We start from the raw sequence: 24,254 nt of genomic DNA, 5'->3' as shown, positions 1-24,254 counted from the left end.
CCTCAGCAGTCCATTCACTATACTTTCACTATACTTTTATACTTTAACTTTTGGCCACGACTGTACATAATGCAGAAAGTATTATCTTAATTTAAATACTTTTTTATTTTTATATTGTTTTCTTTTTTCTAAAAATAATTAAAACGATTTTAACATGGTCTAATTAAATATGTACAGCAGCCAACCAAACAAGTTTTTCTTTTTTTTACTAACCTGGTATAATATACTGACCTGGTATTTTCTAGTTTTCTTCATGTTTTTAAGGTATAAGTGTGCTGCAAATCAAAGAGGATCGGAGATGCTGTCTGTCTTCATCGCTCTGTTATCAACTGCTCGTGTCTGTTCGATGCTCCTCGTGCTCGACGCTCTATTACTTCTCATTTGAAGTTGCGCGCCAAATACTGCTTTGACGGTGCTGTTGTTTTGACATGTTCCTCTTTGTTTTCTATTAGCTTCGTTTGCTCATTTAGAGTTGACTCCTAAACAATAAAAATGGACTCGCAATCCTACATGCCTGTTCCCCCAGGGATCGGAATGGAGGAGAATTTCTTTTCTCTCGATGATATTTTACTTTCTCACGAGCGACTGCCGTGCAGGACTGAGAGCGCGTTCCCGCGTCTCGGGTTCCTCGAGAAATCCAGCGAGACACGCGACATACCAGAGGTACTCGCATTATCGGTCATGTTTGTTATTAACGGGTATAAAAGGATTTAATACCTTTCAGAGCACATTTGTGTACAATTGGTCGAAAGTAATTTTTCATAAAAGTTCTCAATTGTAGCATAGCAACCCATTTTGCATCACCTAGGTTTTAACAAAAGTTATTGTACTGTTTTACAAGTGTAGAGTATGAAGAATGATATTGATATCTCTTCTATACATTTATTTTTGGGCTTCATTTGCAAGCAAGCTGTAAGTTCCTCAAGTTGTGCTTAATTTTAGCAAAATTGTGAAAATATTATGTCTGTTGTTAAATATGCATAAAATGCTAACTAAGATGTTAGCCTTAACAAGACAAAAGGACGAGTTGTTTTATAAGCCAAATGTTACTTTCCGTAACTGTCATCTTCACCACTGAATGTTACAAATACAAATGGCACTGTGGAAATATTCATGACAGAAATTATATTGTTAACACTAATATTGGAACTGAAGAAGTCGGTTTGGTGTTGGTGACGGAGTTGCATGGATAGAAAGTTCTTTGCATACTCATTAAATATAGGCTAAGTAGGGTTGCAAAAGGGTGGGAAATTTCCCAAAATCCCTGGAAGATTCCAAAAAATCCTGGAGAGTTTTCAAAATTTCTGGAATGTTTCTGAAATTTACTGGAAATTGTCCACCTTTTTGCAACCCTAAATATAAGTCCCTGACCACGACATATTTGTATGTGTGTTTAAACTAAATATAAGGTTCTGTCTTTTGGCACATATGATTGATTGATTTATACTTTTGTGTGTTTTTATGTTTCAGGGCACAAAGATGGAGATGCCACTGTGGCTGGCCAAGGGCTTATATGAAAGGAAGAGGCGCGTTTTGTCCATGGAGCTGCCAAAGGTGTATCGTGAGGGTTGGAGAACAGTGTTCGGGGCAGATCCCACTGTTGTAGACCTGCACAAAATGGGGCCGTATTACTATGGTTTAGGCTCCCAGTTGCTACATTTTGACAGCCCAGAAAACCCAGAGATTGCGAATACCATCCTCCAGGTGAGCATGTCTAGATAGGTAGTCACACAATACACAATTATTGCTTGTAAAAAGCATGGAAATTCAAGCTAAATCATATGTTAACCATATAAGATATGATGAGTTGTTTAATTTACCGTAACCTATTAGTAATGGGTGGTTTGAAGAAAGCCAGCTTGCTGTTACGGTACACAGCTTCACATGCTGAAATCATCTCAGTTAACTAACTGAGGAATGTGTAATAATGCATCTGCTGTTTCTTACCTCAACCAATAGAGGGAGCAGTGCGTTTAAAATCATTACTAGTACTGACCAGTTGCTGGGCAGACTGATATGCCAGGTTGAATAGGACGTACAGTTCTGTAGTGTTTCATCAGGGAAATTTCAGGGCATAATTTAGGGCTTTAAAAGTCTGCTGCATAGTTATTATGGCTAGTACTTTATATTGATTATTACAATACAACAAGCAGCTTTGAACTTTGAGCAAGAATATGGCTGAATTCTTCTATTATGTCTATAAAATTGCAAATACAAAATGTTTTTTAGTCTTTTAGTTTTAGTCATGAAGTCTCCTTATTTTGATCACTTCTACTGCCGTTTTTATTCAAATTTAGGAGTTCTATTTTGTAGCTCTTCAGACTTGAATGTTTGTTATAACTCATAAAAAAACTAGAGAAGTATTTTGCAGCTGTCCCTGTATCCTGTGTATGCCTCCATAAAATCTATATACTGTCCCCATCTCTCTAATCAGACATTCATCGGTCGTTTCCGTCGGACCATGGACTCGTCCCAGAACGCCTACAATGAAGACACATCAGCGCTGGTGGAGCGCTTGGACTGCTTAGAGAGGAGCTTGTTTAAGGCAGGCCAGAGTGGACTAAACAGTTTCCAACTGTGGGAAAAGGGCCGATCCTCTCACCTCACTGCCTCTAGTCTAGTTATCAACTACAGAAAGAGGAAAATTACAGACCTGCAGGCCTGAAAGACCAAAAGATTACAAAGAAGGACTAAGAACACTTTCTTGTGAGTGTGAGAGAAAGTGGGACACATGCATGTATGTTTGTGTTATTGAGAGGCTTGTGTTAATTGCTTGTGAACTTTTTACTGTAATATTTTTGTGTATAAACATTGTTTCTGATTGGTATATGGTCAATAAATCAATTTATTCTATTGTTTTCACTCTGTTTCTTCATTGAAACTTTATAAAGGTCATTAATTCTTCATCTTTACAAATATGTCTTCTTTTCCCAGAGATGTGCTTTTTATAAAGCAATTACAGATTCTTCCATTCATTCATCCTAAAGAGGACTGAACAGGTTTCATCTGTGTTTTTTTTTTTTTTTTTTCGTAGTCTGGGGAGTTATGAGTTTGCACGTCACATATGTCAATATCTAAACATTTTTTAACAAAGATTATTCCCGGTGTTCAGACTGAAACATAAATAATGAACATTAATGCATTTATGCTGTTATATAAAGAGTGCTGGTTTCTGATAATCCATGAACTTTTATATTTAGAATATTGGAGGTGACATTTATATGTGTCATCAGGTTGTTCATGACTCTGTGTGTGAGCAAGCCTTATTTGCATCAGTCAACAAAAGGACAAATCAAATCACTGCGTGTCTCCACACTTCGGTGCCCCTTTCTCTCCCCTCTTAAAACAAACATCTATATCTTATGTATATTTGAACTGGGAATCTCTTTTCTCCAGGATCAGATTTCAAATGTCTTAGTCTTCCTTATTTTAATGAGCATGTTTATGAGTCCTAGCTGCTTGTTCATGTTTAAAATGTGGGTCAGCTGATATGGACAACCTCACCCGAGATTTCGTAATGGAAGTTATTGATATGTCCCTCTGGGATGGTCATATCGACCTTATTATCTCTCTGCAGCCTCAGCTGAGTTGGCTTGGGTAGGGCAGGAGGGATTTATTGACTTTGTGAAATGTCTAAACTAAAGGAAAGTCACTCATTGCCCTACAGTTCTCTTGAAGTTACATCATTTGGTGGCTTGATTACAAATGGGGCAATGACTTTATTGAATAACCAAACATATTCAGACTGTAAATACAAGCATTAATGTTTGCAAAGAGTAAATTACAGTTGTCTTTTTGTCTTGTTTTTAGGATAGTGTTGCATAGTGGTTGAGGGCAATGGTAACCAGAAGGTTGATTCAATTCCACAAGGTAAAAGCCATGACAGTTGTGCCCTTGATCAAGGTGCTTTGATAGTTGCCCAGGACTTCTTTTCTTGGGCTTGCAAGCACCCACCCAACATAATAGAAACTGCATAGCACTAAAATAATTGTAACATTTTAGAAACCGCACAGCAATGCTATCTTTATAATTTAAATGACATTGTATCTATCATTAAAGATTATTCCCTTCAATATACATACAGAGTTAAAAATCCTAGGTTACCATTCCTTAGCTACCTAGTGAATGGTGTCAAGTGTTGCACCATGACCCATGCTGGGTCTCCTAGAACTCTACTATTTCTTGTTGTTGCTCAATGAATCACTCATGACCTGGATTCACAGTGGGGCTTTTTTGGCATGAGCTAGAGATGTACTACTCTTAAGAGTCATGAACATGGAACTGACCCAACTACTCCCAAATAACCCTGTTAATAGTCTGTTTTTTTGTTAAGAGTCTGTGGCATTTATAGCTGATTTATGAATACTGATTTACAGTTCATGCAAGATGTTTCTTTAAGTGCAGACACTTAGGCTATAATATTTTATGAATATGTAGTCCAGTGTGTAGTGTTAGAAAACTACAGTTCATTAAAAAATCAAGACTTTCATAGAGATTGTATGCAAGCACAATGTATCTACAGTGGCACTGTCTCTGTAGCAACACTGCATATTTTGAGCTGGTGCTAGAACATTGCATTGTGCCTTAAGATTGCATTTCATTTGAATAAACACACACACGCACACACAGAGATCACAGAGACAGGAAGAACAAAAATATTCTAATGTAAACCCAAAAAGTTAAAGCATTTTTGAAAAAAGCACCGACGTCTTTCCATAATCTCTTCCTCTCTCAATAGACCTCTAATTTGTTGCAGAATTATTCATGTTTTTAACTGTGTGAGAATCCTGCAAATGATTTCAGATCCCATCTGTCCTCAGCTGACTGTGTTGCATCTCTTTTTAACAGAGTTGGAGGAAAAGTATCCACTAGTGTTCCCATGTCTGTCTTTGAGCTTCTTTTGGCTTCTCGCCTTAGCTGTTCCATTGAGCCGATTTTCAGACCTTCTCGTTTAAAAAGAACAGACACGACTCGGAGGCAAAAGAGTGAGAGATGGAGAGAGAAACAGAGGTGTCAGGATTAGCCGTATCTAAGCTAACGCCCCCGCGCTGCTCTTCAGATGTGGCTAATCTCTCCCCGACTGGGTTTGCATTCACTCTGAAACACCGGCTCAAACAAGCCTTTGCACTAAAGTAGGTGGGAGGTTGAGAACAGTGTTTTATGCCCCCCTTGTTAATATTTTTGATGGTGGAACCTGTGGTGGACTTCTAAAGTGAGGAGGCAAAGTCTCCTCTCTGAGTTTTTTTTTTTTTTCACAAATGTATTTAGGTTAATGGCATATGGAACATTTCATATAGCTTTTATTGGTACCACTTGCTGTTGCTAGCCTATTATTAATAATGACCTTATTTTCAAACTATTAGTAATCATATCTTTTGTAAACACCACATGTAAAAAAATATATAAAAATAATCAACCTTAAATTAAATTAACCTAATTGTCCAAACATGCCCAAACAGGTGAGTTCTTTACTAAATTTGTTCAGTTTTTTGACTAAGCATTGTCTTCTTTGCCTTTTCATACAAGACGACCCTTGTGTAAATTCTGCTGATGTTTGATGTTGGAATGGATAGGGTGTTGGAAGACATTGCCCTTTCCTTCCTGAGCTACTTGCAATGCCTCATTCGTCTGTTTTGTTTGCAGTATTGCTCACTGCAGAGTGACCTGTCTTTTATAAATAGGCTGAGCGAGTGTTGGAAGTGCAATAAATGGTGTCTTCTCCTGTGTTTTTATGTAATTTTGTCTCACCACCTCTATCCTCACCTTGTTTTTTGACAGACAAATGCGTTCAGGCTGATGAGAAAAAAAACATCCATAAATATCGGTCAAGTGACCTGTTCTCCTTCATTCCTGCTATAATGGTGGGATGACTCATAGCTCAGCTGTCCATCTCTAGTGCTCTTTTTCTCTTTATTCGAGTGGCAGATCACCACATGTAAGAAGCATCGTGTTTCACACAGAATCCAATTTATATGTAAGCATGTACTGAGACAACTTATGTGCTGAAACACCTTAGCAACTGCACAGCAACAACCTACAGCTTGTGGCAGTGATTTTTTTCATGGGCAACCACACACAGTCACACAGAAAGTTGCAATCTTGGTGCTTCCTGGGGTTTGATGTGTCATAGTGGCTGTCATCGTTGTTAGTAAGTGCATTTCTCACTTTATCCCTTTTTTTTCTAAATGATGTATTATGTCAAATAAAATAAGCATTTTTATATTTCAGACAAAATCCAGTTATGGATTCAAGCATGTGCTGAGGCAACATCGGTCTACATGGGATTCAACAAAAAGGTGGTGATAGCTGGCACAGGAAGTATCATTTCTTTAAAAGCTACTCAAATCACACAAAATAAAGTTGATTCTCCATCATCAACGCAAAGAACAGGCTGTAAATAGAACATTTGTATTCAACAATTGTAGATCTAAATGTAATACTGAAATCTACACAATATTATCTCAGTTTATGATCTCAGTTTATTTCAGTTTATTTTGTAGTCCTATGTGCAAGTAAAAACTGCGAGGCCACATAAGGCATGGCAGTTGTGATGACCATTGTCTGGATTTGTTGCCTGTCCATTTTCAAGTAAATGATAATTCGGAAACAAAAGTTTCAGTTGAGTTCCATTGAGGATTCTGTCAACTTCTACTGTACGTAGTCCTCTGACACTCCTTATTCTGACCATTTATACTCCGGACAAAGATGTACAATATTGACGCTCTCCACATTGCAGCGAGCCAGCTGTGTTGCCTCTGTGATAGCACGTGCCTTGGGTATGTCTTGTTGAGCAGTTTAAATTAGCAGTTTAAGGTTGTCACATTGGCACAAGTACAGACAACCAAACCTCAGATAAACAAGGACTCAAAACGTGCTTAGCCTATCAACTGTGGTCACTCCGCTGCCAGGTTTCTCCCAATTCACCACTTAAAACCTGGCTGGAGTCCATCTACTGTTCTAGACCTTTCCAAAAAAGGCGACTGACCTGATTTCTCCTTATCACATAGCTAATATAGGGACAAATAAGGGTCAATTAGCCTGCAAGATTGTGAGCCAAGAATGTGACAGTCTTTAAATTGCAACAATGAAGCAGGGAGAAATGTATACTATGCTGCACTGTTGTGTACAGTATGTGGTGATAACTAGTGCATAATTCCTGATGAAGCTAAACATAATCATTTGGGGCTGGTTTGAGCTAGTGTATTAACAAGTTTTAAGTTGAAGAGCAGAAAGCAGCCTTCAGCAAAGAATATGTCAGGCTGCAGAATAATGTGAGTTGATTGTATGTGACATCACATCTCTCATTCAGTCAACTCAAAATGTGCTGAAATACTGTAGGTCGGCTTTAACATCTCTCTCAAATATTGACAGGAGGCTGCCATGGTTGATTCTGTCAACAAATCAGAGCATATTTCATTTGATTTTAAATTGTTAAAATGTAGGAACTTTAGTGGGTTGGCCTTTACCCCCTTGGCTTTTCAACTGTGCCAACAAGACAATGTGAAAAGGTTATTTAGATTCTTGATTCTGGCTCCATAGTGTGTTATATTGACTTTCCAACAGCAAAAGACCCTGAGAATTGCCAGGGAAAGGTTTATTGCCATTTCAAAATTGCTGACAATTTCCAGCCAGAATCCACTTGGCTGAGTGAGACTAGCAAGCAACATTTCTCTTGGTAAAGTATTAAAGAATATTAAAGACAGTGAGACCATAGGGGGAAACAAGGAATGGTACAGTTTTTCCATCCTTTGGATGTGTTAATTAGGATAATGATTTACTATAATTCAGTGTTCTTGGTGTCTTGCAAATGACAAGTGATTATCACACTATATGTCATCTCCATCAGTATCATCATCATTGTCAATATTACCACCACCCCAAACATTTATCAATTTGTTTGCATCAAAAATATGTAGTCAGTCATGCAGCTTCTTTTGAATGACCATTAATTGATTTTTTTTTTATTGGTGTAGTTACAGTATCTTTCAACAGGACTGGCTAACTGGACCATGTTAACCAGTCTTGAACCCTTGACTGCCTTAGTACATTGAGACAAGCCAAATTAGCTATAAAAGGTATAGTAGTAAAAACAGACAATTCTAAGAGTTAGGGAGAGGCTGAAAAAAAAGCTTAATTACATGTTTTTAGTGCAAGAATTCTTGACTAACATTAGTAGTTGTCTTCAGGGAAAAGTGCAAATTGCTATAAAATAGTACAAAGAAGAAGAAAACTGCTTTGTACCAACACATGCATGGGCGTATGTGTCTGTCCTTGATTCATGCTGTGATAAGTAAATGAGTAGGTTTGTTATAGCAGTGTTTGGGTGGGTATATGAGTATGTTCTTATAATCTTTGGAGAACAGTTTCTAGTAAAAACTGTCTTGATAAAAGCTCATGCTGCCAAATTTGTGCCTTCCCCCTGAAATGTAAGAATCATTTGTACAGAGCTACCACTTGTGGTCTAATTGGACAGCCTTTCATTCTAAGCCTCCAGGCTTTACTCAATATCCCTGTCTCTCTTTTTTTCCGTCCTCTCTGTCTCCTTGGTTGTCTGCCCTTCGCTATTCTTTCACTCTTCTCCTGTATCCAGTTTCTTATCTCTCTGTCTCTCTCCTTGTGTGTCCCTCTTCTCTGTCCCTCTCTTTCTCTCTCCCTCTGTCTCACTCTCATCTGTTGGTATGGCTCAGGCTGCATCATCCAAAAGGACACGTGTTCTCTGTTTATTACAGAGCAAAAGAAGGGAGGGGAAGAGTGAGCGAATGAGGGAGGGTGGAACAGAGGTAGAGAGATTCACACAGCATAGACCTCACTGGGTAGACAGCATCGCTACGAAACGCACTCACGAGCAAACAAAAAGAGGCTAAACCATCAGAATCCTTTAAGACGACAACAGAAAACTCCTTCAGCAGAGGTAAGAAATATATCTTTGGTTATTGTGGTCATTTTTGCAAAGATGCACAAATTAGAATGATCAGTCAAGAGAACTCTGTTCTGTTGTTAGGTCATGTTAAATACTTGGTTGTTTCGGTACAAGGTGTACTGTATGAAAATACAATCAGATCAAAAAGTACCCCAACACAGGGCCTTGAGGGACTCCATCTGAAGAGAAGCATTAGAGTCCCTCCTGCGAGTATTACAGCGCTTGAGTCATAAGCTACACTTCATAGTTCCAGCGTCTGCATTGGCGTGAATGGGAGGTCGACAGGTTAAATTTATTAACCCCGCAAAATATCTGCGTCAGACTGGGAAGCTTTGCCAAAAACAGCAAGCCAGTCCCAGTCCATTCAGACCACCCCTTAAATTATGGATAAGTCTACTAACAGGTGCCCTTTCCTGTTCATTGGAGTAATGCTATCTGCTGTGGTGCTGAGAAATATTCAGGTCTGTGTAATAACAGATAAGCAGAGCTTTTGTTTTCCTAATCTCAATAACACTTCACAGAATATCTGACGCCAGTGCACCTGGTTGGGTGCCAGGTTGCATAGGAGGCCAGGAGGGCTGTGGAACTTTCCAGGGTGGATAATGTGACTTATCATAAGCCTTGACACTTTCAGTTTTAAAGGGGTGATGGATGATGTTGTAAGCATGTGCCTTAAAATGAGAATATTTATGTTAAATTTAAATAAAACGGTTTTATTCTACAGCTAATGGCAACTGCCACACCTTTGTCACACTTGGTTGACAACATGGCTTGTAGCTGAAATACATTTTGTTTATGTAACTGAAAGGCTGGTGGAAATTCAAGCAGGTACTTCAGTTACTAATGTGTGGGATGATTACAGCTGTAAAGATGAATGACAATATGTGGCATGGTTTTGAAAATGAGTAATTGAAAATATTGGATATCTTTCAGCCTTGTAAAATACTGACGCAACATGATGCAAGGCTGATTAATTTTTAATTTTTTTGCTAAATCCCCCTGCAAGACAACGAGATGCCCCCATTTTTGCATTATATAACAATGCAACAGACGCCTTGGAAACTTTTCTGTCTCACTCGTACAAAACCCATACCGCCTGGAAGCCTTCCCTGTTAGAAGTGTTGTACTATTCCTTCACTGAGCATGGAAAAAGATTCTTCAATAAACTGCATGTTAGCTTTACTTTAATAGATACTCTCCTGGCTTGAGGACTATATAAAGAATGTCATTTATAGAGGATTTTGTGAATTGTCTGGAACCTTTTCATAAAACATCTCTTTATAAGAGCCATGCCCTGCGACAAGTTTGCATATTAGTGTACAGAAGTTCAACTCGGAGGGGGCTTCCTCAATATCTTTCCCAGTTTAACGTACTTACTGTGAGAGTTTTTTGAATACCAAATATTGTGTATAGCTAAATTACAAATGGATCTTGTTTTGTACTGATAGATGGGGCCTGGATTGTTCTGGAACTTCCCATCCAAGACTAGCTGCACGGTTCCACAGAGCCTGCTGCAGACAATGTACGTAGTTCTGCCTGTAACCGAGGTTGTAGCCTTTTTTTTCTCGGTTTTTTTAGCATCCATCCCTTCATTTTTTGTTTGTCTCTTTGCTTGTGAAATCCATGGCCCGTTGCTGTGTCTGACCACATAATGATCACACCTTGATTTGTCAACCAATCACTGGGCAATGGCTGAACAAGGTCAAGTGTCAATAACCATCATAACTGCTGTAGATCATTATTCATATTTCATTGCCCAATAGCTGTTTATTGTTTCAGCATTCAGTCTCTGACCAATCAGTTAATGTAGGTTTATGTGTTCAAGCTGATTTCATGTAAAAATATTATTTTATACTTTATTGTAAGACTCATGTCCACTATATACATTAGGAATCTGAATAATGAAGTCTTGAATGTCTTCCAGTCAGTTGTTGCCTGAGCTACGTGTTTTTTGATACTGAAAATAAATGTTCATATGCAAAGATGCATATCAACCTTGATGTCCATTGTTCTGTTTCGGTGGCTCTTGTACTTTAGATGTTTTTCTGTTCAAGAGAGTCCTTCAAATCTTGAATTGCCTTCTGCAGTTCTTGACCTCCAGTGCCCCCAATGCAGCTTATAATCAACTGAGCCACGTGACACCAATTTCATGTTAATGAACTACAATAAATGAAAAATCTCCATGAATAATTTGACTGCACATGAGTGAAGAAAACTATTATGGACTTGATTGTATTTTGTTCTGACCTAAATAAGTGTGCAGCTGTGAGGCAAAAGATTTCTTCATGAAAGCTTTTAGATGCAGGTTATTTATCAAAATGGAACCATTAATATTTCAAGGAAACCACACCTAACATCCCAGGATTTGTTTCCTACTGATCCATACAGTAAAAATTTGTTTTAAGGTAAGGTTCGGCCAGGCTACTGTACTTTCAGCCAAGGTAAAATGGCATTATTGAGGACCACATACCAACCCACCTTCTGTCAGCCTGGCTTACAGCACTAGGCAGCTCCTGACAAGAGGCAGTGTGAGGGGTTGAAAACATGGTTGATTCTGGTGGTACAACACTTTCAAAGCTTCTTTGAAAGCCAGATAGCCATGACTGGTCCTTCAGATGTTACCCAGAATCCCACTGGAGGTGTAAAGTGAGCTCTCTAAGGGGTTGAGATTACAAGAAGTTTATTTGAGTTCAACAGCTGCTTTTCATCTCAATTTTAATATTAGACATATTCTGTTATTGTCTACTGCAGTGTTTCTCATCTCCAGTATTTGGAACTCACCTCCCAGAATGTTTTCGATGCCTCCATATCTAACACACTAAGAATCTGATCACACTAAGAAGCTGAATCAAGTGTTTTATTAATGAGGCATCTAAAACATTCTGGTAGGTTGGTCCTCAGGATTCAAGTTAAGAAACACAGGTTTAATGGACTAGGGTGTGCATCAGTGTATAGTTGGAGCTATAGTGGAACTACTGGAGGAACCTTTCCATAGTTCCTAGAACTATTGGCGGAAGTTCCTGCTTTTTGGCATGTTTGCACCGGAGGGACTAGGAACGTATTTAGTTCTAGGAACTCCGTTTAGGGGAACTAATGTAGCTCCTACTTCAGAGTAGGGTCTAAAACAGTCCTATAGGAACTATCAGTGACACAGGGTATGCTGATTGGTCAAACACATATGAAACACTGGCTACCCAGCATTTTTAAAAAGTCATGTAAACATATTTACTCCACGAACATGGAAAACAGCGATAACGGTTTTTACCTGTTTTCTGCAGCATTGTGTTCTTTTCTCAGCCTCGATGATAACACTGCAAGTTGCATTGGAGATTTAGTCAGATTTTCATGCTCTTTTAATCATGTAAATTGTGTTTTTATATTCCATTTCCATTACCATTAAACCCACGTCAAACATCAAAAACAGCTTTGAATGGAGTTTCACCGGTTGTTGATGTTTGTAAATGCCGCAAATAAAGATGTCACTATTGGCTTCTTTAAAGTTCCTGCTGCCAGTGCGAATGCAACCAGGAAAACGACCTGAGGGGGAAATTGGTTCTCTAGAACTACGAACCACCCTGCTGGCTAGTTCCTAGAACTATGTGGTGCCAAAGCGCCTTATGACTGAAGTTCCTAGAACAGTCTATATGTGAGAGTTTTGTTTTTATGCCCATTTAAGCTTTTTTTTTTTTTTTTTTTGCTTAACCTGTTTTGTTTTCCATCACCCTCAACATTTCACCTTATGAAGAGGATCCTTATAAGAATCTTGGACATGAGTAACATATACTCATTAGAAGAACAAGAAGATAATTCATTCTATAAAAACAGAGAAAACTAACTCAGCAATGAAGCCAGTTTTTAATAAGCATAAAAGGAAGATACTGTATTTGTCTTGATGTTTGACTTTTCCAGGCAGCAACAAATGTTTTGTAAAAACTACAACAGCTCAGGTCTTCCACTGATTTCTCCCATACTTCCACAATGATATAATTTATTTTTATTTCCTGGTATATTTGATTCTGCCAGCATGTGGGTGGTATTTAGCACTCTCTACACCTTGCTTATGCAGCCATGTTCTTTCTATTTACCTCGATTATGTTAGTATCCAAATGGCTAATTAAAACTTTGATTACTTGTATAACCTAATAGTGATGCCAAGGAGACTGTACTGCTCAGCTTCTTGACGTTTTGTGCCAAGATCCTTCGCCTGTTTTGCGTTCAGAGAATGATTTTAGAATTCCGTTTGCAATAGATACATTGTCCTAACCCAGTTTCCAAGTATTGATTGGGATTCTGTATATTAGGTCAGACCCTTGCCTTTGAGCATATCTATTGATTTGGTGTCTGACAGAATACTCCTCCAATGGTCTTTCCAGTGTCATAATCTCTTATACACAATTTTTTTTTTTTTTTTGTCACTGAACAGGGTCAAAAAAGCTCTGGCTGATGTTGCCTGCTCAATACATGAACTCTATTTAGATTCAAAATGTCTGAGAGTTAACACATTATCTTGGTGACTCCAAACTCTCTGTTTTTCTAGTACTGCAATTAGGACTAGCAGTGATGCTGTCAAAAAGGATAAAGAAGCAAAGATAAAGGTTATCCAACTCCCTAAAGATTGCAGGGGCGTCTACTGGCATTACCAGAGGTTACCATGGCAACACTGACGGGGTACAGAACCCACAAAAATAAATCTCTGCAAACAAGAAGAAGGTTGATATTTGACATGAATGTATTTATTTTTTCTTTATGCTGTAATTTTAGTATAGGATGATATTAATATTGATGATCGTGAATAAGCTGTTATATTTATACATACTTAAATATCATGGATCCAAATTATTTATATTTACCCACACAATCCAAAAACCAGTCAGTGTTTAGTCAATAATTAGTGATTGGTACATGCTAAGATTGTCATTACTATTGCTCATACTTGGGTTTAGAGATATGAACAAACCCATAGTCCTCAGTATTAAACATTGGCATGTAACTCCCGCCTTAAATTGTGCAGCTTGTTGTGGAGAGGTGTAGTATTACATTTATAAGCTACTAGACTTATCTAGTGACCAAAATTTCATAGAGACTTAGGCTGGACTCGGTTGACTTGGGCTAGTCAACAACCACATCCAACAAGCTAAAAAACACCCATAACACCAATATGGCAATTATGGTTGCGTGGAAGCTCTGGCAAGCACCACTCACGTTCTGTTTATAAAGAGTAAAAGTGTTTCTCTATTATGGTGTAGCGAAACAGAGCACTAACGATTATAATAATGATCTGAGAAAGGTCAGTACATGTGGGGGAGGTGGGAAGGCGAGATAGATTAACGGAGAGATCGTGACAGAGGAAAGGGAGGGAGAAAGAGAGGCCAATTGAGAGTATTGTGGTCATGTCTAGACCTCGTTATAATCACCTCATGGGAGGAGTTATGCAACCAAAATAATCATTCCCTGCAGGGCTCTGAATCATTCTATCCGTTCACATCTGAGGGTTTGATTTGCACTGCCCATGATTCCAGATTCATGCAGCTCTTGGCACTGACAGGAAATAAGAGTGGAATGACTTTTCGGTTGACTTGAAGTGTTCTGGATTAAACCCAGTTATTGTGCGACTCTTGCAAGAGAATGATATATCAAAGTGTTCTGTCACCTCTTGAGTAAAGTGGCAACAATCTGCACTAATATTTGATGAGGTGGTTTTTCCTTTTTTATTTCTCATTCATGTTCTTGTTTACTCATTTTCACAACACTTGGATGGTAGAAAAGTTAGATGTTCTGGAATGCTACTAAAACATGCTAACGACTGTTGCTTAGCCTAAATTATTATACTAGCAATATTGCCATTAAAGTTGAAAATAACGACATGCTTCATAATATTCATCTACATACGCATGTGTTTGCAGAACTATTAGAGTGCAATAAAGTTAGCAGTAGGCGGTGGAGGTGTTTGTTAGCTTAGCATCGTGTTATGGAAATATCAGTTGACACTGACAGAGCTCCCATGAGCCACTACCTTCAGCTGCACAGCTGGAGTTTAATGAGAACCTAATGGAAAAGTACATTGTCTCATCCATCAACAGTTACCTTCAGACAACCTGAGAGCTAATGTCACAATTGGCCATGTGTTCCTGGAGACTGACAAGTCTGTGCCTTTTTGTGTCATCGTGAACCTAACCACCAAACAACATTCAAGCCATGTTCACAATGCCACCTCATTTTAAGTCCCCGAAACACCATAACCACATGTAGTTGTAAATATTTTGGAGCCAGATTAGCACGCCTGCTGAAAAAATGCAGTAAAAAACAACTTTTGATGGAAGCTGAATTTACATGGGGTGTGTCTCAATCCGCTCCCTAGTTCTGTAATTAGTACACTGCTCAGGTAGCCAGCCATTTCTTATTGTGTGTGCACACCAAAGAAAATTTAATTATTCATGTGAGTAGATTAAATACAAAGTCAGTGCAATCGCAGGTGACATGTTTGCCACAAATGCGCAATATATGCCTCAATCGCGTCTTCTGCGCAATAAGAGATTCCAGTTTACTGAAACCATAAGCCACTCAGTGTATGAAAATGTTGTCTTCTTCAGTCCTTCAAGCCATCAGACCAGTGATGTTGCTTATATGTTAAATGCATAATGTCATAATCATGTTGCATGTAATTGAGTCATTAGTATCCTAATGTTTATTGGATCAAGGTCCTTGCTTGTGCCCGAAATCATGTTTATGATATACCGATTCTTTCCATAGAGAACTAGGGAGTGGAAAGAGACACAACCATGGTTAGCTGGTATAAACCTAGTCCCAACCAGATTAGCTACTGTATGTACCAAAACACAGCTTGACCAGCTTTACCACTTTAAAGACCCCTGGGATATTGTTGAACAAGAGCAGTTTTTACATATTTCCTATTGAAATGGGAAGTTTGGGCAGGACATATTGAAGAGGTTACGTCTCAGCCATTAACCTATGCACTTGTTAATTTGTTGCAGGTGGTATAAGAGGGAGGGACATTTGGAATCGAGAGAACTTCTGATTGGACAAAAATCTGTAGTGCAGGATGAGTCATCAACATTTGTGGTCTGTTTTTGGTTAGAGAAATTCTGTCCATTTTAAATGTGTATATCTGATTAAAGTTAACTTTTTTGAATACTCTATAATATAGATGATCTCAAAGCTAACAGACATGGAATAAAAGCCACAAAACTACAATTTAGATATCATGAGGAACTACAATTTTGATATCATTGGGTCTTTAAAGTGGTATGATCTGATTTTTTTTCCAGCAGGGACTGTATACAAGATTTGAGTGGTGTAGGTAATATTTCAATACTGGAGCACCAGGCGGATTTGATTAGATTTTGGTTTGCTGTCGAATAGCCTTGTTAATCTCAGGTGTGTGTGTTGCCATGGTGATTGCAGGTTGCTCTCCAGGATGGCTGGCATGAAGGATCAGCAGTTCACTGAAGAGAAACCACTACTGCCAGAATCCAGGGGACAGGAAACAGAGATGGTGAGTATGTGTGTGTGTGTGTGTGTGTGTGCATGGCTAAATATAGTAGGCCAGTTAAAAATGGTCCCGTTTTTAGGCAAGAGAACAAAAAATTGGACATGTGTGTGTGTGCATGAAAAAGCATTTATCTATGCTCACCAAACACTACATTTCATCTTAATCCACACATCTGTGTTAAGCTAATGTGAAATGAAAAGCATGATATGTCTTTAATGCCAGTAATAATAAATGTCTTTAAAATATCACTTTTTAGGACACTGGACAACAAGGGGTGAACTACTTTCTTGCTTTTCTGTAGAAGTGCTCCGATATTCATCAGAGCACAATTAATAATAGACATTTAAGTGATGCAACCTACTGTAATTTCTAACCCTTATCTGATTAAATTAATGTAGACAATCAATAAAATGCACTGTTTTAAATTTGAATTTGAAGTGTAAAAATTGTGATTTTCCAGGCCAGGAATTTTATCAGTTCTTGGTAACACGTAACAATAAAGTTATATATGTTCACATTAGTTGATGTCATCAACTAGAAATGAAAAATGTGTATTTCCTCAGCATAAAACATCTAGAAATGAATATTTTTCCATTCATGTTCAGCTATAAAACATTTTGTCAAACTGCAAAGTGTAAACTATACAAAGATTAAAAAAATTCACATTAACTAACTGCAAATGATTGGAAGTCACAGTAATTAATTAATTCAGCTTGTTGTGTGGATATTGTGTCTGCTGCTTATATTCTCCACATATCACATTCATGCATATCATCATTTTTTCTTCAGCGTCTCACCTCCGCCACCAAAGCATTGTCCTCCGGTCCTATTGAGGGCACTGTCTGCTTTAGTTTGCTGTAACTAGTATTTGTGTCTGTGTGTAACGTGGCAGGCCAAAGGACAGTGTGAGCACGTGCTGCCTTGTGCTACACCCTCCCCCCCCACGGCTCGCCCCCCAAAACGCTGGCATGCCATCGCTCGACACTGGCTCGGGCTGACGCGCCGTCGGACCAGCGGGTACTTCCCGGTAGGCTGATTACCGCACAGAGCACGTCCACGTTTCCAACTAAAAGATACTAATTTCTCTCAAGTCCTTAGTTACTTTAGACGCAGCTCTGTTAGAAAAGACCAAACAAGGCCTGATATTTTCTCTCTCCACAAGTCTCTACCAAAACACCCAATCACAGTTTCACATGCTGTCTTATTTGGGAATTATTACAGATTTTAAATTGTGACGAGTGCAACATAGAAATGTTTATATTCAAACAATGTTTATATTCAAACACACTGCTAATTAGTATTTGCACAATTTTAAACAATGATCAGTGGATTACCTGTCATTTTATTATTACTATTTTTATTTTAGTTTATAGTTTTTTTATTATTATTCTGTTAAGCTAATTGCTTTGCACTTGATAATAATATAAAAATACAAACATCAACAAGTCACAGGTTTGTCTTTAGCTTTGTCTTTCAGCTTCTTCGTTCATCTTCGGAACACAAATTGAGGTATTTTGATGAAATCCGAGAGCTTTCTGACCTTGCATAGACAGCAACGCAACTGACACGTTCAAGGCCCAGAAAGGTTGTAAGGACATCGTTAAAATAGCCCATGTGACATAAGGGCTTCAACCATAATTTTATGAAGCTATGAGAATACTTTTTGTGTGAAAAGAAAACAAAAAATTCTTTTTTTCCGTGTCAGTCTTCGACGCACCTTCACGAGAGTACCAAGATGCATGTTTTTTTTTGTTTTCTTTGCACACAAAATGTATTCTCGTAGCTTCATAAAATTATGGTTGAACCCCTGATGTCACATGAACTATTTTAACGATATCCGCAGTACCTTTCAGGGCCTTGAACATTGTAGTTGTGTTGCGGCCAGTGGAGAGTCAGAAAGCTCTCGGATTTCATCAAAATACCTCAATTTGTGATCCAAAGATGAAATAAAGTCTTATGGGTTAATTAATGACAGAATTTTCATTTTTGGGTGAACTATCCCTTTAAGGTTTTTGCTGGATATTTATTGCAACTGGACTGTAATGTCATATGTAAAGCTTAGACATGTCAATAGCTGTGTGTGAATCCAGTCACTTATGTTAAAGGGGTCATATGATACGATTTCAAGTTTTCCTTTCTCTTTGGAGTGTTACAAGCTTGGGGTGCATAAAGAAGATCTGTAGTCTCAAACCCAAAGAGATATTCTTTATAAAAGTTGAGATTTGTCCATGCCCTCCTGAAATGCCTCGTTTAAACACGCCCCTACATGTCTATGTCACGATGTGGGAAGATTTGCATAACGCAGACCAAATGTTCATGCAAAGAAAGAAGGCGTAACTTTGATTCTTGTTGTTGGTTGCAACCAACCACTGGTTGCAACAAATGGCTCGTTTGTAATAGGTTTTATTGTTTTTTCACGCCGGTGTTCTGACCAGGACATGCGTCACAGTATAGCAAGGGGTGTAACATTTCCATCACACGCTTGAGGTATTCAGCCAATCACAAAGCACTGGATAGCTGGCCAATCAGAGCACACCTCTCTTTTCAGAACGACAAGGTTTGTAAAAAAACGCCGTGTTTCATAATGTAATGTTTTTTTAACCTTAAACCGCATAAACACATTTAATTACACCAAATACACAAAATAATGTTCTTTTTAGCAACATCATATGACCCCTTTAACATATGGCATTCATCAAGTGAACAAGAACAAGTGAGTGATTTTGGACAAAACATATGCTTAAATGTGTACAGTAATGGCTCTGAATATGTTGTCATGATAGCAAGATATCATGATGGACATGAGCACAGGCAAAATTCAGTTCTTTCCACACAGATGCTTGTCTAGTATTGTGCTAACACCTATATCATTACTATGGCAACCTATGTAGATATGCTGGATTCTGACTATGGATGCAAAATGGCATTGCTTAAGATGGGATTTGAAACACCAATCAGCTTTATGCACAATAAGAACAAAGCTTTATATACTACAATGTCATAAGTTTCAGTTCCTCAAGAAGAAAACAGCACACTGTTATTTACCCATAAGGCTGCCCCCTTTTGCACTCTCGAAGTACTGCATTAGAGTTTCAATCCTGAAAAGGAGTGACACCTGCTGGTCCGACATTAAAACTGCTTTTGCTTCTCGGCTGCCAACAGCTCAAACTGCATGCACTAACCTATTTCTTTAGGTTTGTGGGTTTCTTCCTGCTTCTGCCAATCTGCAAAAGAATCACATTGTGATACTTGCTTTTCCAAAATGGATGCTTTGTTTTTATCTTACGTAGCATGTGCTAACTCATGTTTCCTTGCCTTTTCAGAAGAATGAGAAGGATTTTAATGCTATTCCTATGGTTACTGTATTGTGACACAGTTGTCTGGCAAGGAGATGTTGTCCTGTTCTCAAGCTGTTCTTTTACAACTGTGTTTTGTACTCATTTCACCTTTTTTTCCATAGCACATTGTGTTCTTAACAGTGTCTTTACTCACTAATATTAGTGTTGGACCAGCTCAAGCCATCAAAATGCTAACCATTATACTTAAATGTATAATGGAGTTAAACAGGCCTCATATCAGCACTAAAGCAAGCTCAGCTTGCACATTTTATCTTTCCACAAATAGCTGCTGATCTGAAGCCAGCTAAGCCTCCCACATACTAACCAATCATGCCTAGTGAAACAGCAACAAGGGGTATAAAGTACTTGAGTAATTATACTTTACAATTGTATGCAGTATTATTTTAGGGTATGTTTACTTTACTCAGTGTAAAATAAATAGCTGCAGCTTTTCTTATTTACATTTTTTTAAAGAAAAAAATTACTTTAATACTCCTTAAAAAGTATATCACTGGTCATCATGATGTAAATCTAGACTCCACTTGACATTTTCCTCTTGAAAATCCAGTCGATTTCAAATTTAATTTCAAAATTTGCTTTTAAATTGAACAAATAAATCTGAGAAACATTTTGGTTTCACTCTAAATGTTTTTGGCTTGATACTTTGACATTTGAGTAAAATGTTGATATCTGTACTTTAATTTAAGTATAATTTCTCAGTACATTTTACACCCTAGACATTGTTCTAGAAACAACAGCTCAAGCAAATGTTTCCATCACAGAAACTCCTTCCTCGCTGGCGGGACCTTGCAGAGTGTTGCTCCAGTTGCTGCTTATTTTATTCTGATAGCATATTAAAATGAATGTGCTTTGGCTTTGATGAACCTGACCTTTTGTGTTCCTGCAGGAAAACTGTGAGACCTTTGTGGCAGAAGGAGATTGGAAGGTATTGTGACTCTTCCTTTTGCATTTTTGATAATGACTTAAGATTTATATTTAAACAGCCAGTCCTTGAAATGATTTTAAGCCATGTCAGATTTAAAATGTTGTGGCTGACATAGCCTCATGATTCCCTTTTTCCATTTGATGATTAAAGACGTATTGTTTTTCTTGGCTCGAGAGTGGAATGTGCTAACAATTACAGTTAATGAGAGAGCGTGAGAGAGAATGAAAAACATGGAGGCGCTGCTATGACCCCCTGAGTTTCAATCAAAATCCTATTCAGAGCACTGAGAGCAACCTGTAGTACCAGCCTGTTGATTAGAACTGCTAGTTTAACTGTCAACAACAAGACATCTAACATTTCAATAATTAATCTATTATATTCAGTTTCTTTCAGCTTTTAATGTGCTCTAAGAGTTACACTGAGTTACAGAGATCAAATAGTAATTCAAGTCAAACTACTGAGATAAAAGTTGAGGTATAAGAACTTTATCACCTCAGTTTTGTCGCTGTCTCACGGTTTGCATCATCTCTTCACACCTCTGACAGAAATAGGACTAAATCACAGAGAGAAGAATTTGAATAAAACAGTGAGAAATCCAAACAGCGGAGAGGGCTGAGTCAGATGATAGGATTTGTAAGCTGCACGCTCATCAAGTGAGAGATTTTAATTGTGATGGAGAACAGATAATTAAATAGGTGTTTGCTAGCGCAATACGGTTACCTAATGCCAAGGAAGAAAAATGAAATGTGACATTATAAATCAGATTGCCCAATACAGTACGCTTGCTTAATATAGCATTCCAGACAGCCATACTAAAAAAAAACTAAATAGATTGGCCTAATGCAGTAATATCATTGTTAAAAACTTGCTGCATATTAAAAAGCTTTTTTTTTTTTTTTTACATTATTAATAAAAGTTAATAAGCCAAAAGTCATGACTAACAGAAATGCATTTTGTTTTCCAAATTAAAATTTTTGTTATAAAATATATTAAATATAATAATATATAATAATATTTTAGAACGAGGATTCAGCCTCAAAAGATTAAAGATTACATTTTTGTGACGCATTTATGCAACCTACAGTGCATTCAAGGTACATTCTATCAGTTTTGTACTGTTTATTCATATTGGGACGGGCAGTAACCATTTCATAGCAACAAAGCACTCAACGTTAAAAAAATACAAATTGAAAGTGTTTTTTTTTTTTTTTAATGATGATTTCTACATTTACTTTGTCCGTGAACTAAAAATGCCTGTTACGTTAGATAAAGCACTTAACCTGTTAACATTAAAGTATGTGCAAATGTGTATGGTTTGATGTGGAGGGTGAAGTCCATCCTTTTATGACAATAACAATGCAACTGTATTTAGACAGTGCATGAGATCTGCGATTGTGAAAGGGAGATAGAAGTTGTACGTTTAAGCGAGACGACAAAAGTCAAGTCAGCCACAAAGAGATTAATCTTCCATGTCCAAAGAGAAAACTCATAAGATGCATTTGAGTCAGCATGCTCCTCTTAGACAGAAAATGCAGGTTGAAAATTCATAGAGAGGTAGTTTACTACAGAATACAGCATATGTAAATATATCCTTGTCTCAAAAGTGGGCCATGTATCTCATGTGTTCATGTCTCAGTGCTCCATCACATGTTCATGTCAGAGCGCATGTACACACAGACACTGTCACATACTCAACTCATGCAAGAGCCTTGCCGTGAAATTGTCACTGACCTTTGACCTGGCCCGTTTCAGTGTGTGTGTTGTGTTTTTGTCTAATAATAATATTCAAATGATAAATAAGCATATGCAGAAGCATTTAAATATACAGTAAATTGTAAACAATGACACAAACCCTCTATTCATAGAAAACCAAGCTGCCAAATTGCAATAAAATTATAGAATATATATATTAAAGGCCATTATAGGCATGCAGAAGATAAAGATTGCAAATATGTGACAAATGCAGACAGAACACAACAGATTTAGAGTGACACAAAGCCCAGCCAATAACAGGCAGCCATTTTTGCAGACAGCCAATGAGAGGACAGGGGTGGGGTATGAAATTGTGTCGGGGGAGGGGCAGCAGCACTGTAAAACTACCCTGACAAGAACAAGGAGAGACAAAGAGACGCCGTAGCAACCGCAGCATCTCTCTGGTTGCCTGCATCCGAGTCCGATTTCCCGGAGAGGACCTTGTCTTCTTCTTGCTCAAATATACACCTTTAAGCAAGCGTACACAATCTGTAAGCAGCCATGCCGGAGTGCTGGGATGGGGTGAGTGGGATATCTGTGATTACAGGAATGTAATAGTGTGTGAGAGACAATGCTTTTGTAATAATAATTTGTACGCTATATAATCATTCTTGTTTGGCTGGTTAAATAAATTGCTACTGATTTGCATTGTGGTCAGAAATGACTAGACTGAACTAGTAATTATGAAAAAATTCCATTGCACATTTACAGTATATGTTCCTGATGGCTAATTATTGTTATCATTCTATGATATTCAATTATTTTTATTTATAATGGCTAATTATTATACTAAAAAAAATAAAAAAATAAATCAGCATCCTCTGTAAATGTAAAAAAGAGTCATAATATTTAATAGAAAAAAATAATAATAATAAAATAGTAATATTTTTCTACAGAATTAAGTAGCTTGACCTACTGATCTGGTAATTGTGGAATAATTTCATTGCACATTTTCTTGATGGGCAATTACTGTTATCATTCGATGATAATCTATGATTATTTTATTTTACAATGGCTAATTATTGTACTAAAACATCATAAACAAAGCAGCATTTTCTTAAGCAACAACCAAAAAACTTAATAACATTTAATAAAAATAATAATTATAAAAAAACTATAATAAATGATCAGTAAAAAAAAGAAGAGAGAGAGATAGAAAAAGATATAGAGCAATAAATGTTCCATCTTTCAAAAGTGTGTTTAGAATTCTGTGTTGTGCAGAAATGTCTTGTCATGTGTGAGGTAGCCATTTGCACTGACACACTAACACACTGACACGTGTGCTACGTGCACTCTAATGTACCTCTGCAGTAACCTGGACAGTGTTCAGAAATTTGTGTTTGCGCATGCGGTGCTGATGATAAATCTTATGTCTGCAATCTAATCATAAAAATCCTCATACAAGGTCAGTTGTGTGACCTTGAGAATGAAAAATGAGCAGCGACAAGAGATTTTCTTGAGAGATGATGAACAGCTTTACTATTTTCTGCCCCATATTTGCATAATATTGTTGAATCTAGGTCAAATTTCCTGTTTATCCTGTCAGTCTTTGTTGCATATTATCTCCCTAGAAAACATGCTCAACATTTTGCGGCACAGTGACAGCTGTCACAAGATTTTATCTCGATCTAAACACAGAGGGACACAAACAGCTGTCCTAAACTCACACACAAACACACAAAGACCATTGTATCCGCTCTGACCTTCCACAGTTTTTCCAGAATCAAAAACACCAAGTGACGGGCTTAAACCCCACGGGAGATTTATTTCCTGTCTCTCTGTGGCTCT

General features: G+C 37.7%; 2 protein-coding genes across 9 annotated transcripts in view; both read left to right on the top strand.

Annotated features, from left to right (window-relative positions):
* Positions 1 to 347: 347 nt before the first annotated feature.
* Positions 348 to 2,859, top strand: LOC109051172 (DNA replication complex GINS protein PSF3). The gene is made up of 3 exons (XM_019068728.2): positions 348 to 663; positions 1,471 to 1,704; positions 2,435 to 2,859. Exons 1-3 carry the CDS (start codon positions 493 to 495, stop codon positions 2,663 to 2,665), a joined length of 636 nt encoding a protein of 211 aa, XP_018924273.1. The 5' UTR covers positions 348 to 492; the 3' UTR covers positions 2,666 to 2,859.
* Positions 2,860 to 8,756: 5,897 nt separating this feature from the next.
* Positions 8,757 to 24,254, top strand: part of LOC109051173 (protein NDRG4-like) — a 30,078-nt gene continuing 14,580 nt past the window's right edge. For 2 of the 8 annotated variants that reach the window (XM_042753133.1, XM_042753132.1), the window contains exons 1-4: positions 8,759 to 8,911; positions 10,369 to 10,442; positions 16,343 to 16,433; positions 20,676 to 20,714. In XM_042753133.1, the coding sequence (XP_042609067.1) occupies positions 10,369 to 10,442; positions 16,343 to 16,433; positions 20,676 to 20,714 (204 nt within the window). In that variant the 5' untranslated portion in view covers positions 8,759 to 8,911. Of the gene's footprint in view, positions 8,912 to 10,368; positions 10,443 to 16,342; positions 16,434 to 17,322; positions 17,458 to 20,675; positions 20,715 to 22,820; positions 22,989 to 24,254 lie in introns of those variants that run through there. The other 6 variants (XM_042753128.1, XM_042753129.1, XM_042753130.1 and 3 more) reach the window with 6 other exon arrangements.

Source organism: Cyprinus carpio, chromosome B25 (genome assembly GCF_018340385.1).
Source record: "Cyprinus carpio isolate SPL01 chromosome B25, ASM1834038v1, whole genome shotgun sequence".
Lineage (NCBI taxonomy): Eukaryota > Metazoa > Chordata > Actinopteri > Cypriniformes > Cyprinidae > Cyprinus > Cyprinus carpio.
This window is presented reverse-complemented; position numbering and strand designations above follow the sequence as displayed.

Coding starts and splice junctions, on each gene's coding strand:
- LOC109051172 (XM_019068728.2), top strand. CDS start 493: ATGGACTCGCAATCCTACATGCCTGTTCCCCCAGGGATCGGAATGGAG. Junction 664..1,470: donor AGACACGCGACATACCAGAG/GTACTCGCATTA, acceptor TTTATGTTTCAG/GGCACAAAGATGGAGATGCC. Junction 1,705..2,434: donor TTGCGAATACCATCCTCCAG/GTGAGCATGTCT, acceptor CTCTCTAATCAG/ACATTCATCGGTCGTTTCCG.